At 39.9% G+C, this 18331-nt stretch overlaps 1 protein-coding gene across 2 annotated transcripts in view; it reads left to right on the top strand.

Annotated features, from left to right (window-relative positions):
• Positions 1 to 4924: 4924 nt before the first annotated feature.
• Positions 4925 to 18331, top strand: part of EEFSEC (eukaryotic elongation factor, selenocysteine-tRNA specific) — a 245654-nt gene continuing 232247 nt past the window's right edge. Inside the window, exon 1 of one of the 2 annotated variants that reach the window (XM_080385409.1) lies at positions 4925 to 5690. In XM_080385409.1, the coding sequence (XP_080241535.1) occupies positions 5300 to 5690 (391 nt within the window). In that variant the 5' untranslated portion in view covers positions 4925 to 5299. The remainder of the gene's footprint in view (positions 5691 to 18331) is intronic. The other variant, XM_080385408.1, reaches the window with a different exon arrangement.

Genomic DNA, 18331 nt, shown 5'->3' with positions numbered 1-18331 from the left:
ACCTACAGTTCCACTGGCTTCTTGTTTGTAGATATTGGGATCCGTCCCCCCCTAAAAGAGGGCACTCTCTTCCTATGGATATATAGTGTTTTCTGTGTTTGGTCATGAAACTATAGCTGTGTGCAATGTTCAATGCCAATGGATTAACATGGTATGATGCAGGGATGGTGCCATCTCTGCTTTCCCGTGTGCTGCCAGGGAGAATTGCAACGGCAGTCCTGTGGTGGTGCAGGCGAGGAGAGCGGCTTTTAGGAAGGCTGGGAGTTACGGTTCAATTTTCAGAAGCCCGGTGAACAATATATATGCTATTCATTCCCTTTTTGTCTGAGAGCTTCCATTAGTTTTGTCATAAATGTCATTCAGCAAAGAAAAGGCTTTGCTATTTGTTGCTTCCTTTTTCCGTTCATTATTCTGTCAGTTTACATAATTAGTTTAAAATTGTAATTATAATTGCACACATATGTAGTTCAACACCTTTGTAAGGGTGTGCTATTATACAACTGTTTAAGAATTTTTTAATCTAACAAATATGAGCTCTCCTTTAAATAATTAAAGTGTGTATACTGTTGGACTCTATACATCCTCTCAGGGTCATATTAGTCACAGAATACAAATGTCTAATGCGTACTGAACTGCAGACTTTTTTCTTTGTAAAAGAGCAAATATACAACTCTGATTTCTCTAGTGCATTAAACTGCCGCAAGTGTTGTGGGTAAGTGGTCAGAGTTCAAGTTTCTGCCAGTTCTGGCAGAATAATTAGTAAAGTCTTCTAAGAGCTCTGAAAGCAGTGATATTGTTAACAAGAGGTCCAGGCTAGGTATGGCTCTCCTTTTAAGAAGAGCTGGCAATAGGTGAAATACATGGTAATTTGTTAACTTAGACTGAAATCTGTCCGTGTTATCTTGTTTGATGTCGCAGCTAGGCCTATTTTTGAGTTCATGGCATTTCAAAGACTATTTAATAATGTTTGCTTATTTCTTTTTGGTGAAATTCAATATATAGGAATGTAGATGGCAGGAACTGAGAATTGCTGTTAATCTTCATTATAACTAGGAGGAAGGATAGAAATATTCCATGTATGTGAAAATCAGATATGCTAATAAGTTTCTTTAACTTTAGAAATATTAATTCAATTATATAATTTTCCTGATGAAAGGTAGTAGAAGCGTTGTCTACAACAATACGATGCCTCAAGTATTGGAGCAGAGCCAAAAACTTTAGTCTGCTGGTGACCGTTGCTGTTCAGTAAATAAAATCTACTGCCATGATGAAAGTAAAATTCTAGTATTGACCTGCAGAAAATATTATGAAAATTATTTGGGTTTGTATTTGCAGTGGGAGAGGATATTTCAATATAAAAAAGAACCAGTAAATAATTTTTGCTTGATAGATGTGAAGCTGGCTTCTCCCTCTTATTTGCTCAAGTTAGTATTAATTAACAGGGCTTACAATCATCCATAAGCTATGCATGGTTTGGCATAGCTCATTGTATTGATTGCTTTACTCGTTCCATATGTTCTTTGAGCATCATACTGAAATTGCAGTTAAAGAGTGAGAGAAGAGTACATTTGGGTGAAGGAAAATAAACAATAATCCTTTAGACCACACAGGATTAATTGTTTATTCCCCAGAAAGAGGAGAGTACAAGTGGAACTACTGGAAAGTTTAGAGCTGAACTTAAATAGCTTAAATGCTCTTTTATAATTGATGTCTGATGTATTGTTGTGCATCAGTAGGAGGAAATACTGAACCTCAACTTTAACATGGTTTTTGTGATTTTGAATATTTATCACATTGGAGGGGGAGGGTAAAATAATTTCATTGCAAAGCATGAGTCATCTTTCTTTTTTGTCCATGCCACCAGATAGAAGGCAAGTAGGTTGTTTGACCATTCTGCCCATCTCATGTTATGGATGCTTGGAGTATAATTTAATATTTCACTAGCCAGTTAACCAGAAAAAATAATACCTGTCACTAACAGTCTGAACTGTTATTCCCCAGGTTTAATCAACTCATTTTACCAACATTTCTTTTGCCCCCCTGTTTGAGGTCTCCTATTTGGCACAGACGTCATGCGATACCCGATGTGGGAGCTGGAGACTTGAGAGCTGTTTTCCTAGACTAAATGTTTGAGGTTACAGGACGTGGCCTAGTTTCACATAAGCTTTCAAATTTCAATGGGACATGCTGAATCCTGAAACTGTCAAATAGTGTATTATTTTTGGAGTGAGAGAGAGTGTGTGTGTGTGTGTGTGTGAATGACCTTTACATTTTTACCCTATCCCAAAAGTCTGACTTCCTGCCCTTTCTCCCATGAGTCCATAAACTTTAGCAATTAAAGTGAACACTTTTTAAGGAAAAAAAAATCAGTATAGGAGAGAATGACTGGGAAGGAGAATGGTGTATTGTATTATATTAAGGGGGAAAAAAAGGAAAACTGCTAAATGCTATAAATGACTTGTTTCATGAGAGGTGTAGAAAAATCTGGAGAAGCTGGGATTCTTCCATTTTGCCATGTTCCCTTCTCCATCTTAGTAATATCAAGACCTCTGTGGGTGTGTGTGGGGGTCTTCAGGTATTTTTCCTGCAAAAGAAGCTGAAAGATTTTTCTTACTCTTCATCAAAGCAATAGGAGTGATGAGTCTTAACAAATGACATCTCTCAATTTCCAAATCTGTAATTAATTCTAAAACTTTGTGAGCTAACCGAGTGGACCTCTCTAAACACTGAATCAAAGTGCTTATGTCTATCAAATTTCTGCTTGATATTGATGATGTAAGTGTATTCATTTCACAGGCTTCAAGTGGTATGTTGCAAAATCATACCCACAGACTAAAATCCTGGAGACAGAAATATGTTCTGAGTGGTAACAATAAAACTGTAAACATTTTAGCACTTTTTTTTTTCCTTTTCCCTCTCCTTCCTTCCCGCTGCCTTCCCTGTCTAGAGGGTGGCAAGTCTTTTCTGTAGCTGAAGGAAGAAAACTAAGAACAAGACTACATTTCTACCTGACTCCCTTTCTTCTTGCAAGTCACTCATGAGTATAAGGTTATGAAAGAAGTGCCACCATTTTTATCTGAGCAGTGGAATTAAACCCATTTTCTTACAGATTTTTATCATCCTTCCTTAAATCCCTATAGCAAAAGGAATTATCTTTCTTTTTTTTTTTTTTTTTTTTTTTTTTTTGTCCCATGAGTTCTATCCAGTATCCCTCTCATTGTCTGAGCAAAATACAGCTCTTCATTTCATTAGTAATTTGGCAGCCAAGAAAAATGGGTCACACCTGAGCTCTTGCTGGAGCCTTACACTATGGGCCATTGAAATGGGCACCTCCTTTACCTCACTGCTGGTTTTCACAAGAGTTACAGAAACATTTAAATCTGTACTTTGTCAAAGCTTGTTGAAAGTGGCAGTTATTTTAGATGTTCTGGATAATGCCTCTTCTGGTAAGGAATCAGACCTTTTTCCATCTCTTCCTTCTGAACTCTTCTAATAATTAATGCCCCCCAAAAAAGAATCAAATGGTAGGTAATATGATACTGGGATACCTATGTGGATTGTAACTGTGTCGGGCCTTTTCCTATGGGAATAGATTTGCAACACTTTGTCAGTATGCATTGATGTAACAGATTGAGACGTTCAGGACAATGAAGTGTACGTGAGCCTTATGATTTGACAGGAAACTATTCCAAGTCTGGGAACTTGGTCTGAAAAGTGACATTATGCTTAATTTGGGTCCCATGACAGAGCTGCCATCAAGCTGAACTATTCTGCTCAAGAAGCCGATTAACTGGGCTAGCTCGGTGCATCGGCAGTACTCCTTGTGAGTTCATTTATTTCCTTTAGGGAGATAGTTGTCTCTCAAATAGCACTGAGTGCTAAGAGTGACTGATACTGGGATTTTCCCTGTCATGGAGTCATTGATTCTGTCACCTTGACTTCTGTGTGTTTGGGAAGGAGGGGTAATTTGTACCTAGCTGTAAAGCTCTGCAAACTCTTCTATATTGAAAGTGGTGTTATATGAAGTAACTTTCTTTGTAAGAAAAAGCCTGGAGTGTGGAGTTAAAGCCTACAAACTAAATCCATGATGCTGACAACAACCTTAGGCAAGTCATCTTGCGCTTCTGGCTCATTCATTAGTTACTCAGATGTGAATACTAAATACTGTTAGCGATATATATTACTGCATAGGGAGAGCAAAACAGCTCTTCTCTCAAAGAAAAAAATCTGTAGAATGCAGTGCAAGTCTAGTCTACTCTGACACCTGTGGGGGAGGTCCATCACACAGTATTGTTTTCTTGGCTTGTAAACAGCTATTATCATTTGAAGTGGTACTCAGGACTACTTAGTGGTTGCTATTGAAAATGCAGAGCGTGTGTGTTAAGCTTTATCGTGTAATACATTTGGCCCTGTGTGCCTCCTGGGTTATCAGTAAAGCTAAGTGACTTAAACCAGTGAAATGTGCTCCTGCCCTTACCCTCTCAAAGACTCTCAGGCCTCTCCAGTGGTCATCTACTTGTTTGTTGGTTGTTTTGTTTTTTTTTTTTTTATTGTTGTTTTGCAGGAGAGATGTTCATCCCTGTTGATAATCACGATTATTCTTAATCCCTTAAAGGTATGATTTTTAGGAAGCATCCTACACAGCATAAAAATGCTTTTACAGAAAAATAAATTATAGGAACCCAGAAATTGTCGATTTAAGTGTAAGGAGAACAAATGATTCAAATCTTGACCTGCTTTTTCATGTGAGTTTGCAACACCCAAGCAACTTCGAAGTCAAATCTGAGCACCACGCTTCCAGCAGCGGCAGGGTGGCGTTATCCTTGCAGGTGTGCAGTGACAGTGGGCTGAGTATGATGAGAGCAAAGCGCCGGTGCCCCGGGGCGGCTGCAATAACCCCTTCCCCAGGGGCCCTGCGCAGCCTCTCGGCTCCATCCTCCTGCAATTAGCCCTGGCCTTGATGAGCCCCAGACCCGCACCTGGGGAGGGGGAGCCCGCCAGGTGTGTGGCCGCCGCTGTGTGTTGCTTTAATTGCTTCCCCCTGATGAGGCGGCCTCGGAGCCGAGGCCCGGGAGGGAGCCGGGAGGTCTCGCCCCAGCAGGTGCGGCCGCTGAGCACGCGAGTAGCGGCGGGTTTGGCCAGGCTGTGAAACCGCCGGGTCACCGCTCGGCGTGTGCGTGCCGGCTGGGGCCCGGCCGGGCTCTCCCGCCGCCCGGGGCTGTGGCTGCGGAACGGCGGCGGCGGGCCCGCGTTGCCGCAGGGGCGCTGTTGGGACGGACCGGCCGGGTGCAGCGCCGTCATGGCCGCCGGGCCCGCGGCGCCCCGCGTCCTCAACGTGAACGTGGGCGTGCTGGGCCACATCGACAGCGGGAAGACGGCGCTGGCGCGGGCGCTGAGCACCACCGGCTCCACCGCCGCCTTCGACCGGGCGCCCCAGAGCCGGGCGCGGGGCATCACGCTGGACCTGGGCTTCTCCTGCCTGCGCACCGCCCTGCCGCCGCAGCTGGGCCCGGGGCCCGGCGAGCTCCAGTTCACGCTGGTCGACTGCCCGGGACACGCCTCCCTCATCCGCACCATCATCGGCGGTAAGGGGGGGAGCGGGGGTGGCCGCCCCTGCCCGCCCCGGGGCCCCGGTGGCGGAGAGGCCTCTGGGGGCGCCCCGACCCTCGGCGAGGTCCCCGCTTCCCCCGGTGAGGCGAGCGGGGCCGCCGCTCGCCGGAGCGTCGCGGTGCCGGGGGCTTGGCCTGAGTTAGCCAGGGCCCCGGGGGGGATGCGGCTGTCCGACGGGGGGGGGGGAAGGCCTGTGCGGGCCTCCGGTGGCTCACGGGCCTCATGACTTGGTTACACTTCGTGATTGCCCCACAAATGAAACGCCAGTGCTCTTAGAAAAGCAGCCTAAACGTGAAGCCTTTGAGTGCTCTTTGGACAGTCAGGCCTGCTTGGTTTTCTTATGTATGGGGAAAAAAATAATATTGTGTATGGAGGCCTTCTTTGTGGTATTTAAGGGCAATATTAATTTCTAGGTTCTCACTTGTTAAAGCTGTCAGAGCTTGATATTCCCTGTGGTTGAGAGCTGTAGCGTGCTTGCTGGACATGCTTGTGCCAAACTCGAGAGGGGAGTTCTAACGTGATAATCTTACGCCTAGAAATAATTTTGTGGATTTTAGTAACTTCCTGGTTCGGTTTTTGTAGGTGATATCGGAAGGTCAATCTGGTTTGCATTAGAGCGTGTGTTAAATTAGCTCACCTTGTTCTGTGAGAAATAACACCTCCCCCTTCCACCTCTTGTAAAAAGCCTGAAGAGCTGGTTGGTGCTTGGCTAAGGAGGTGAAGGGGCTGCAGCTGCAGGCTACTGAAAGTGGTCACAGATTGATAAACTGCCAACTACAGGGACCTCTGGAAGCTCAGTTAGTTCCTAGCATGTCCTCTGCTGGTGTCTCTAGTGTCAACTAGTTGGTGGCTTCGCAGGGCAGGCAGTGTATTTCTAGTCAGCTGGACCGAGGTTCAGACCTAGTTACTTTTTATGATGTGTGAATTAACCCTCATTTGAGCAGACGCGTTATTTGTAAATGTTGTTAGCAGTAACTGCATTGCATTTTTTTAATTTATTTTGTATTGGATAACAAAGGTTTACTTGTTTCTCGGTTCCACCAGCAGCGAAGTGCTCTGTACCACTAATGCGTGCTCTGCAGCTGCAGGGGAGGAGTGACTGTGCTGAATCCCAGAAACCTGTGGTCTTCCAGTCTTTTGTACTTTACAATTAGCTATCATTCTTAAGTAATCGGAAGCACCTGATTGTCTTCTGAGGAACAAAGATTACTTTGGCAAACTTGTCTTGGAGGTACTGAATAGTGACTTGTAGTTAGACATTCCTTTTAGCCAGAAACTACTTCTCTCTCATGAAGAGGACATGGGAAAACTTGGAAAAATAGCTTTTTTTATCATTTTAACATTTATCTGGGTTGATTATTTGATACATAGACTTATTGTGGCTTCCTGTTGGTTTTATGAAGAAGCATTTAGTCACAGCTGTTTTCAGTGGTTGAATAAGTTACTCAGATTTCCTTATTGATGGGCCATGCTGGGAGAAGATGACTGTGGACTAGGCTAGAAGGCACGATAAGAGTTTTCTTCCCAGCAAAAAAGATTCTTTACAGGTAGCAATTCAGACACATAAGTATATCAAACTTGCTTAGATCCAGTTATACCAGATTATGTGTCTTGGTGAAAACACTTGGTTAGTGTGACTTTTACTGCAATTGTATGTATTAAGAAAGAATGGTAGAGAAAATGCAGTGTGTTAATACTTAGCTTATACAGTTAGAAATCTCAGTTTTCTGCTTGATGGCATATGTGTATCTTGATAGTGGATGCTTTGTTTTCTTTTTACTATCAGGTTTAAAAGGTGAAACCTTGATGATAAAACCTGATCTGTGCCTGTGGGACTACTTAGGTGCTTATGGTTTTAGTATGGTTTGGTGAAACTCAAACTGAAGTATAGCATATCTTGTGTAACAGGATACATCCTTCAGTGTTTAAGTGTCAGTATTTCAATATTGCCAACTTTTCTTGCTCTTCAGAAATGGAAAGCCAGGCCTTCCAGATAATGATACTTCAAAAACGCAGATTGTTTTCATCTGCTTTCTAATCATGAGTATTCAAGGTTCACAATTTCAAGCATTTTCTTTGTAACCAGATATGCTACTACTTTTTTTCTTTTTGATGGAATCTGAGATTTCACTGTTAGTACACATTTTCTATATATAAGGTTTTAAAATAAAACATTAAGTGCAAAGTACTTTATCTTCCTGTGTTTATTCTGCACCTCGGATTTCTCATGCCTGTACAATACTGCTTTTCTGAAATTAAGTCCTGTGATAGCTATAGATCTGAGTTACCCTACAGAAAAGATAGAGGCAGGAGGGATGAGGGAAGGGGAGCTAGATGTGAGGAACCTAAGGGTGGAATGATAACAGAGGGCTCTGGAGAAGCAGCCTTCTCATATGTGTTAATCATGTGCATGCAGTGGAAGCTGTAGGTGTGAAAATATGTTATTGCATGTTCTTATTGTTTGAAGCTCACTTTTCATTGATAGTGGTGTAAACTAGTTGGCTCACCCCTGAGTTGACCCCCATCTTTCGGAAATGCTGTCTGCTGTTGGCTGGGTAGTGCCAGCATTATTCAGTCAGGTCTCCCATGAGGTGGCGAGCTCAAGGGGTTCCTTCTGAAGGGCTCCTTATTGGCTTCACAGGGGAAGCCAGTAGTGGTGTGTTGTTTTTTTTTAGTGGGTGTTTGTGTGTGTGTTTTATCTCAGTTCTTTTCTTCTAGGGTGCCATTTTCATCAGTGGTGTCCCAGGCTATCTTCCAGTCCAGTGCCTTCCTCTGTCATCTGTGTTCCCAGAGTGCTCTAAGGGTTAATTCCTTTGCTGTGCAAAGCTGATAAATCTGCTTACAGATGAAATTATACCATTTACCATTCTTTAACATATTTCTATATCTAGCTAATTCTTGAAGTGGTTTTTTTCATGGCTGAATCTAGTGTTGCATTTTTGTCATGCTGTGCCAGGTAGTGCTTGACCTTGCAAATACTTCTCACAGTCACAGATGTTTATTTAGAGACAATACCTTAGGATTAAATGAATGCAGAATATTTGAGCAGTAACCAAATGGAATGGAAAATGCAAGTCGTATTTCATTCTGTGTGGCTACATTTTTCTTGCAAAGCTTGTCCTTGAAAACAAAACATATCAAATGTTAAATCAAAAGATACTTTTTAACCTGCATGCAGGGAATTGGAAATGTTGCAGACAGTTCCACTGAAGGCTGTCTTAAAAAGTTTTAGCTGGAAGGTGATAGTGAAGGTTGAAATGGAATAAATGATAGGCACTTGACTTACTACTTCATGGCTTTCACTTGTATTTAAACCACACTGGTTTATTCTTCAACAGCAGACTCTTGTGTGTCGGATGTAGCAGGAAGGTATTAAGTTATTGGGGACAGCAGTGTGACTTGGACTGTGTCATGTATTTTTTTTTTTGAACAGCAAGAACAGAACTCTGTTTTACAGTAATTTGAAGACTTTTCCTGTGCTCTAGCAGGATTTTGTCTATCATGTATCAAGCAATGCAACAAGTACTTTGTTTACAGCTGTTCATAGTTGATTTACTAAACAGAGAGAACAAGCCTGAATAACTGAATTTTAAGAGTCAGGTCTTTAGCTTGTCCCTGTGTTTAGCAGTAAGAAGCACTCGCATCAGCCTTATGTTTGCATTCTGCATGGAGGGAATGACTGCAAAATGCATTACTGTTATTTTTATTGTTACCGCTTGATTCCATTGCTATAGAGATTTCGAATGGTATTTTGTTAAAATTTCACACAGAGGTGGGGCAGTTTCTGTCACAGTCCTATGGGTTTGTTTTTAAGCTTCTGTTCCTTTGTTAAATTTCAGCTCTCTGATCTTCTGCAAAGCTGATGCTAATGTCATCAAAGTAAAAGAAGAGTTGCTTTTACATTTGTTTGTTGCAGACCTGTGCATTCGGTAGGGTCTGGAATGGTTTCTCGAATGAGTTCAGCAGTAAGGGATGCCTGCAGAGAAGTTATATGAGTTAATCTTCCAGAAGAAATTCAATCTCCATATTTCATTTTAAGACCACTTTGCGTAGCAAAGTAGTTTAACCAGTAGCAGATTTTTTACTTGCTGATGGTTAATTTCATGCCCTACAAAGGGTCAGCACACTAATACAGAAGAACATGATTACCTCATCCTCGCTTCCCCCCCCCCCCCCCGCACACGCAGTGAAGGGATACCGCAGTGTTTGTTTTAGGTGAGCTCTTGTCAGATGCCCTTTATCTGTTTGATTTTGAGATGGGTCCTCAAAAGAACTTCTAAAAAAGAAAGTTGTCTTTTTTCGTTTGGTTTTTTTTTTTTCCCTTTGTGAAGTTCAAAGGACAGAGTAGCCTTATAGTGTTTTAATTGGAAAGCTACTGCTTGACCTTGGTTGTCTAAACCTGGAGGGGGGGGTGGGGGCGGGAAATTCTGACAAACTTGTAGTTTTGTAATCCTTATGCCTGCCTGAACCTTTGACCCTTTTACTTTATAACTAGAACTTCATTGTCACCATTTGTCCCTGCAGTTCCTTTCAAAGAAAACGGCCTTCCAAGTGTCTGTTTCCACTTTGCTGCTGTGTTCTGTTAAGGAAGGGTATTAATTCATACCTGATACATTGGAGGGGCCAAGACTTTTGAACTTGCACAAGAGCTTGGGGAGGGGGAAATGAGCATAGCAAAAGCATGTCTTGCTGATGCAAATGAGTACAATGAAAACAGTCTTGGGAGATCAAGGGAAATGTGGTCTTGCTACCAGCATTCAAATTCAGTCAGATGCAGATTATTTGTAAGATTAACATAGCACAAAAAACCTCCTCTTTTATCACAGATTAGTTGTTTTGCCAAGTTTGTTGTAAGCTTTTAAGAGGATTTGTAAACTCAGGGTTACCTTTGCATTACTGTCATGAAAATACACTTCCATTGGTGTGAACTTCTGCTGGTTGACACCTTTGTGAAGATAAGACAATTCTTGTTTTTTCTGTTCCAGGTGAGTGAACAAGTAGAGTTTTATAGTTGTAGAGTGTATATATAGATGATTTAAATTTTGTGGAGGCCTCTTGCTATTGAGTGCACATGTAGAAGGGAAACCTGTTCTCTGGAGCAAATTCCTGTGTTGTTCAATTGATACCATGCTGATCAGAGAGAAGTCGCTGGAGAGTCTTGAGGAGTTTGGCTGCCAACTTGAAGTGAGAATAACGTAATAATGAACCTTGTTCTGGCGGAAAAATATTAAAATACAACTCATGTTACATAATTTATATTCATGAGCCTTGATGTAGTGGTAGATCTTGTGGAAGTACTCATGGGCCAAGAGAGTTCAACTAACACTAATGTGAATGTTTTCCAAAGCCTATTAAACTTGGGTTCATGGTGCTTGTAAATTGCTGACATTGCTTTGTATTAAAAATGCAAATAAATAAACTTTATTTCTGTAAATGAAACCACTTTTCTCTTGAAACTGAAACTGTCTTTAATTCACTTTAAGTAATTTGGCTGGTGCCTGATACTTGTCTGACAAATTAAAGGAGTATTTTTATTGACATTTTAAAATGAAAGCCACTTTTTAAATTAAGGACCTATGCATAAAGATAAGGCAGCTGGTATAAAAATATTGCTGCTCTCTCCCCAACCCCCAAAGTGCAACTTTGTCTACTGGATATTAAGAGTGCACAAGAGGGCAGTGTTTGCCTGCGATGTGGGATCCTCATGATAAGTGCATAGGGTAACAGGTCAGCATGGATGGAGTGACCGTACTGTGAATCGAAAAAGAATTAAGTAGAAGATTTGGAATGCAACTGTGGCTTAATTTTCCCATTCCTAAAGAAAATATCCTCTGTGCTTTAAAGGAAGGTTAGTTGTATTTCATCTGCAGTTCAGATAGTGCTTTTTATTGCTTATGCGATAAAAAAAAAAGTGTAGCGTTGTCTTATGTGTTACATGAGATGCACATAACACAGGTGAGATGAAACAACTGGTTTTCACTGAGGCTGCATGTGAGCAGTATGACTCTTTATCCACATAAAGGGCTGGGGTTTTTTATTTTACAGTTACGGAAAGTTTATCTAGTTTACCCTGTAAAGCAATTAGTGATGTGGGAACTATGGAATTTAGTGTACCCAGTTCCCCTCCCTCCCCCCCATTTCCCTGAGTCATTTAATAACTAAGCAAAAGTAAGGTAGTTGTACTAAATCTGTTTTGAACCACTTCTGTGCAGTGTGGGGTTTGTTGTATGAGGTTGAGTAGAATGAAATTTGTGTGTGTGTACACCAGGGTACTTTCAAATAGTGGTCTTCCTGTGTAATTTCTATCTTATTTGTATCATAACTATAATGATTCTAACTTCCTATTTATTATGCGTCACTTCTCATTTCTGTCTGTGTTAATGTTTTTTTAGTGATGTGACAGTAGGACTAGTGTAATTGGCTGTTATGATTTCTATTCTATGTCCTCTTCTGCTTTTTTGACTTGAAGCTTATTTCTCTATTAAACTTACAAAGGTTCAACCAGCTCCTAAACTAAACATCAACTCTTAAGTAATATTAGAGAGCAAAGCAGGAAGTCCTCTCCTTTTATGGGTTGAAAAGTTTAAAAGGAGCGAGAGAGCCATCGTCTTGCGATCTCAGAAGTTATAGTGAATGATCACGTTCTCTTTTATTTCTTGTTAGAATCCTGTCAGAAGCGTACAGTTTCCTGTGTTCAGTTAAAAAAACCCACAACCTTAATTTTGCATATCTTGTTCTGAAGATGTGATTTGTAATTGAATTCTCAATCTTAAATGTAGACTGTGTGCAGGAGTGGCTTTATTGAACCTTGTTTGAATGATAGGTTGTCTCTTGCTAGTATAGGACAGTTTTTCTATAAAGCTTTTGAGTGGTTGTGTGCATACTTGCTTGTATACAACAAAATTGTGCTAATTGACACTTCATTATTTGACACAAAAAATTTGACAGCTTCTCAGGAAAACATAATAACCGAGCACTGTAATGGTGCTAAGTCTGTTTGATCATTCTTCCTATTGATTTAAAAACAGAATTTCTTTGTTCCATCATTCTGTGTGCAAGCATTCATCAAATAACCACGTGTCCTTTCATTTCAATTTGCTTCATGTTTCTCCTTCTTGAAACTTTGTAAGCTGTTTGGGAGAGTGGTCAAGCTTTATTAATCCATGTTAGATGTTTTTAAATATCAGCTAATGTAGTGAAGTCTTATAAATACCTGCATAAAACTAGAAGAACTCACTGTAAAATATGTAGCAAGTTTATAGTTAAAATTACCCTTGTCAAAATAAATTTAAAGCACATTTTTCTAAGTAGATTTGTAACTGATGATGGATATGTTTGGCTTGTTAAATAGTCCAATTCAGCAATTCAGTGGTCTGCTAATCAACAAACTGGCTTAGTAAGGTTCTACTGTATTTGTTCTACAGCTTGATTTAGCAGTTGTCTTCAATTAGTGGATGCTAGATAGAAGTTAAATGATACATTGCTTATATATAGAACACACTTTTAATAGCTAGCTTAGCTTGATGGAGCCATGAACTTAGCTTCCTTAATGTTCCCTGGTTGTTTGTTTTGTTTTTGGTTGTTTTTTTTTTGTTTGTTTCTACTAGAAGTAATAATATATGTTCTTGGATGACTGTTATAAAGTGCTGTGTATCAAAACTCCTAAAAAACCAAAGCACAGATGGGAAAAATCTAGGTTATAATAGTAAAGCAGACATATGACATCTAGCTAAGCGAACAAACCAACCCCCCACATTGTCATTGTTGAAGCCCGTTAAGTGGAGTAAAATTATTTCTCCATGTGACAGCTAGTTGTTTTCTGTCTGGGAGCCCTAAGGTTGGCCTGGCAAGCTGAAGAGCAAGGACAGATGTTCTGTGGTGGTAGTTTCCAGCTGGATTCTTGAATGCATTGTGTTCTGTGGGTCACAGCTCATAACAAAGTAAAATTGAGTGAGAGCTCCAGCAAAGAAAGACTTGAACAACTTGTTTGATAGCTGTGATTGCAAAGATACTGTGCATACTGTGAGAAAATATTCTCTGTGCTATCTGTAAAATTCAGATTAAATAGCCATTCTGAAGTGCTTCCTTTAAACTGTTTGCTTCCAAAAAGCATTGCAGGCTAAGTAAATACCAATAATTCTTATTTCCCATCTCCTTATCAGTTATTCTACCAAAATGTTCTTGCACAGCCTATCTAATCTCTTCAAGTGAACATGAAATGGTTAGTGTTGGCTTCCAATTTGAATGACGATCTCTGTTTCAAATTTAAGCTGATGAATTCTACATTAGATTGTAATTATCAGCATTACCAGCACTAGGGGTGGTTGTGACCAGACAAACAAATATATTTTTATATATATATATATATGTATCTCTGTGTTGAATGTAGCAGCAGAATGAGTTGGTGAATAGTGGAAGAAAAGGAAATGGAATTGAGAGGATAGCTTAAACAAAAAAAATAAATTGCATTCAGGAGCATTGTGGGGGTAAAAGATGATAAGGGGGACTAAAAATCAAGGTTTAACTTTTGAGATTTATGAAAGTTGACCTGGGTAAGAATTCAGGCCCCTCACCCCAAGTTCCATAGAAGAGATGATTCATTTGGCTTACAGGTTTTCTTTAAAAATGTATTATTTTCTTTTACTTATGCCATGGAAGGATCATGAACATTGTCGTGTCCATGGCAGATCTGCTTTTTCTGCAGTGCCAGGAAAGTGAATTTAATCCAATCCCCTGTAGCACTTTTTTGTCTCCTGTGCCAAAGTTTTGCTTTGTTTCGTGTCTTATTTGGGTTGCAGCGTAAGGGCTTGGGTGCTCTTTTTAATTGTGGAACTTTGCCTTGATTTGTTCGGCAAAGATTCACCTGTCTATTTCCATTAAATTTATTGTAGAGCAGGTAACCATATTTTAGAGACATTTGCTGTATATGTAAAACTTGAAATGGTCTTTAAGAACCTGTTGAGTAAGGAAAAGCTATAGAAGTGTTAGAGAATTGTTGATAGAACTATCCAATTATATTAACCACGATAGGCTATGGGAAATGTCTTTTTGTCATAGATATTTATTCATGCTTAAATTTACTTCTCTTATATTAAAGAATTCCCTTCCAGCAGTATGGCTTTGGAGAGGAAAGTTTCTGAAGCATGCAAAAACTGTGTTTTGGAGAAAGAAACAAAATTATTGTAGTTTTCTTTTTTTAGGATCAAGAAGAGGGGGAGGGAAAATGGTTTCCTTGTATTTGACTGTGCCGTTGGAGGGAAGACAAAGCTCAGTCTCTCTTGCTGACTAATGTCATCATCGAGGCATTTTTTTTCTCCCACAGAGCAATTTTGTCTCCACTGAGACCCCCACAGCCATTGGCAAGACCATGGCCTGAGATTAAATCTCATGCTTGGGTGAAATTCTAATGACTGTAATTGTTTCCTCTTTTTAAGTCTGTGGTCCCTTCATCAAAGAGTGGTGCGGAAATTATGCATTTATGTTGTAAAAGGGAGGTCGTGATTACCTGAACCTGTGGTTGACTTCAGGGGATTCTGTGTTGTGTTCTGGCAGTGGTTATCCACACTGACATTCTAGTATGTGAAATGATTTAAAGTGTGGCTTGGAGTATATATGTAAAGTAATAGTGGCACGCCTCAGTCCTCTCTGGGGTTTGTGCTGCTCTCGTTCGCCGTCACCCACTGTCGGGTGATTGCTGCCTCTCGGTCAGGGGAGTGCTAGCAGCTCGTGTGTTTTGGTTGTCTGTTGGCATAGGAGAGAAGGCAGAGTAGTAGATGTGGATCTAGGTAGGCTTCTGTGAATGATCTGTTCCGAAGGTAAGCGCCTAACCTGGTGCACACATGCAATAGTGCTGGAGTTGTCTCCCCCAAATTGCAAAGGGCTTAGGACCTCTCTGCAAGTGTTAGTGTTAACCCTCACTCTCCAGTGTTTATTGAAGGTGTTTGGCATCTTGAAGGGATCGCACCAGTATGGTAGTGCTGGTGTGGAAGAACCAAGCATGAGTATGTCTGTGAATGTGGATATGAAGAAAACTGCACACAATTTTATAGAGGTAGTTTGCCTGATCCTGCAAAATGGGAATATATGTGTGCATCAGTGTTGCTGTGTGATGGGAAAATTCACAGAAGAATTTTGTGTTATTTGACTTTATTGTGCAGTTCTGTATGTACACAACTTTGGAACTAACTTACTTGGAGGTTTGCTGCTTTGAAACAGCAGGACTGCTTTTGTGGGGTTTAATGTTTTCTTTGTCGTAATTTAAAGCCAAACAAATCAAATGTGAAGATAAATTTGTTTTTTAAACACAAGCCCCACTGTCCATTTCCTAACTTCTTTGGAGGTTTATGAAAAAATGATGTACCGTACACAGTTTTTGGAGTTTCTGCTCTAATTTATGAATTGTCCTTTAAAGATGTCAGAAGAACTGACCAAGAGGTGTTTAATCAGAGAATAAGGAAAATTATTCAAATAGTACTTAATTCTAAGTGCTTAGGCTGCATTTAGAGACTAAAGAAACCCTAAATATTGTCATTCTTAAAAGCACTCAGCATCAGAATCTTTCCCTGCTCTCAGTGAGGCAATGTTGTACTTTTCAATACTCCAAACTGAATACCGAACAAAAAAAAGAAACCCCAAGTGTCAACAGTGCTATTCACTTAAGGATGCAGCCTTGGGCATATAACATGGTTACTTTGGCCACTGTCTGGCAATATTATAACTTAATATGATGATGTGCCTCACCTTAAACATTCCTAAAAGCCTGAAAAGCAAGTTTTTACACCAAAGTTATATGCATGTCTTTCATATAAATAAAATCCATAATAAAAAAAACCTTGAAATAATTGTTGATAATATTTCTCCTTGTGTATGGTGTAATGACAATATTGCTGAACATCCAGAAGTCACAAGTCAGGTATTCCTAAGGAAGTTTAAGGAAATAGTTTTGTTCTTTCAGTTTGCTTGTGATAGATTTTGACTCTGTGGTGGGTACCAACGTGTACTTCTTTCCCTCAGTAGACTTTTCACCTAACAACTGAGATGATCCCATTATTTCAAGTGCTGTGATAAAGTTGTGGTGGCTGGTGATGTTTACCCATGTGTTTGTAATTGAGCTCTCAATTTACTCTCTCTGGTGTGTATTATGATATCCAGTAATGCTAGTTTTTTCTGTCCAAAATTGCTATTTAACTGGAATATCTTGTGGGGACAAGATTCGCTTGTCTGTGGTGCTGTGTAGTGCTTCTAGGGCACTATATATATTTAAAAAAAGTGTATTTAGTTAAATCAAACTGTATCAGCCTTTGCATGGAGAAAATACTCTTTTGAGGGAGGGAGGGAAGGAGTTTTGAACTGAAGTGAAATTCCTTAAAAAAACCACCCAAAACCTCAAAAACCCAGTAGCTGAAAGTCTAGTCCTTACAGAAAGTTCATCTCCATGTGTGTTTTCATTACTGAACTATATTCACTAACAAATTGTATGTGGGTGAGTGTTTGGGTGTTTTTTTCATTATGTGTCCCTAAATGTGTGTTCTTTTTTGTTTTGAAGCTTTATTTATGGTATGAAATAGTTGATTATTCTAGTAATAGCCAGGACTGCTTTTGTGGGGTTTAATGTTTTCTTTGTTGTAATTTAAAGCCAAACAAATCAAATGTGAAGATAAATTTGTTTTTTAAACACAAGCCCCACTGTCCATTTCTTTACCCACCCTGCACCAAGAAACCAGTGAGTCTTTAACTTATTTTGATAGTGTTCCGTTAGTAACATAGTCAAATTGATGTAGTGTTTGAAGGTTATTTTGGTTACTGTACTTGTTTCTTTTCCCTTTGAATTTTAAAGATGTTTATCTTTGTCCCATTAAGAAAATGGTAGACAGTAGCTAGGAAAACTGTAGACCACATATAAAGTGATGCCAGGTTTATGGATTTTTTTGTGTGTTCTTGCATATAATTGAGTCAATCCTAGGTAGAACCAGAATTGACTAATGTGAAATTTAAATTAGTGACAGTATCTTTTCAAAGCTTATGCATACTGTTTTAAACCTTTCTGTACTAACTTAGGGGCTCATATAAGAACAGTCGGAACAAAATAGTTACAAGAATGTTTGAGTTTAAGCTGTCTAATATTTATTTTAGCAGCCTATGATACTTCAGCAGCATTTTCACTTTGTATAAGAGAGCTAACAACTTCATAGCATCTCAAATGCAACGGTATTTACTGTTTTTATTGGACACTGAAAATTTTTAGAATAACAGCATGAAATCGTCAAAATGCATGCATTTTGGGGAGGCTGTTATTCTGTTTGGAAGCTGTTATGCTTTCTGTTTGTCCCAGCCTGTGTAGGTTCCCCTTTATGCAGTTTGTTCCGAAGTGAAATAAATAAGTTCTGTGAATGAGAAATGTGTTTCTGCTAAGGGGATGCTGAAGTGGGGTCTGAGGTTCCCTAATAAAAGACCAAAAAAAAATTAATGTAGGGATTGGAAGCATAGTACAGTATAGGTGCAATAAAGGCAGCCAAGATCAGCTCAGCAGAAACAGTACATTTATGAGAACTTGTCATAAGAAGCAGAGTTCTGTGGTTAACAGTCATGATTGAAATACAGGATGCTCAGGCAGTAGCTTACTGGTGGCAAACATGACTTCCTAGTAGGTCAGCAAAATAGCCCATCAAGCTAGTTTTCCAATATTAAATATATTCTGGGAAATATGGTTTGCTGCTAAGTG

Source organism: Falco punctatus (genome assembly GCF_963210335.1).
Source record: "Falco punctatus genome assembly, chromosome: 4".
NCBI classification, from domain to species: Eukaryota; Metazoa; Chordata; class Aves; order Falconiformes; family Falconidae; genus Falco; species Falco punctatus.
Note: the sequence above shows the minus strand (reverse complement) of the source record. Positions and strands in the feature narration are given on the sequence as shown.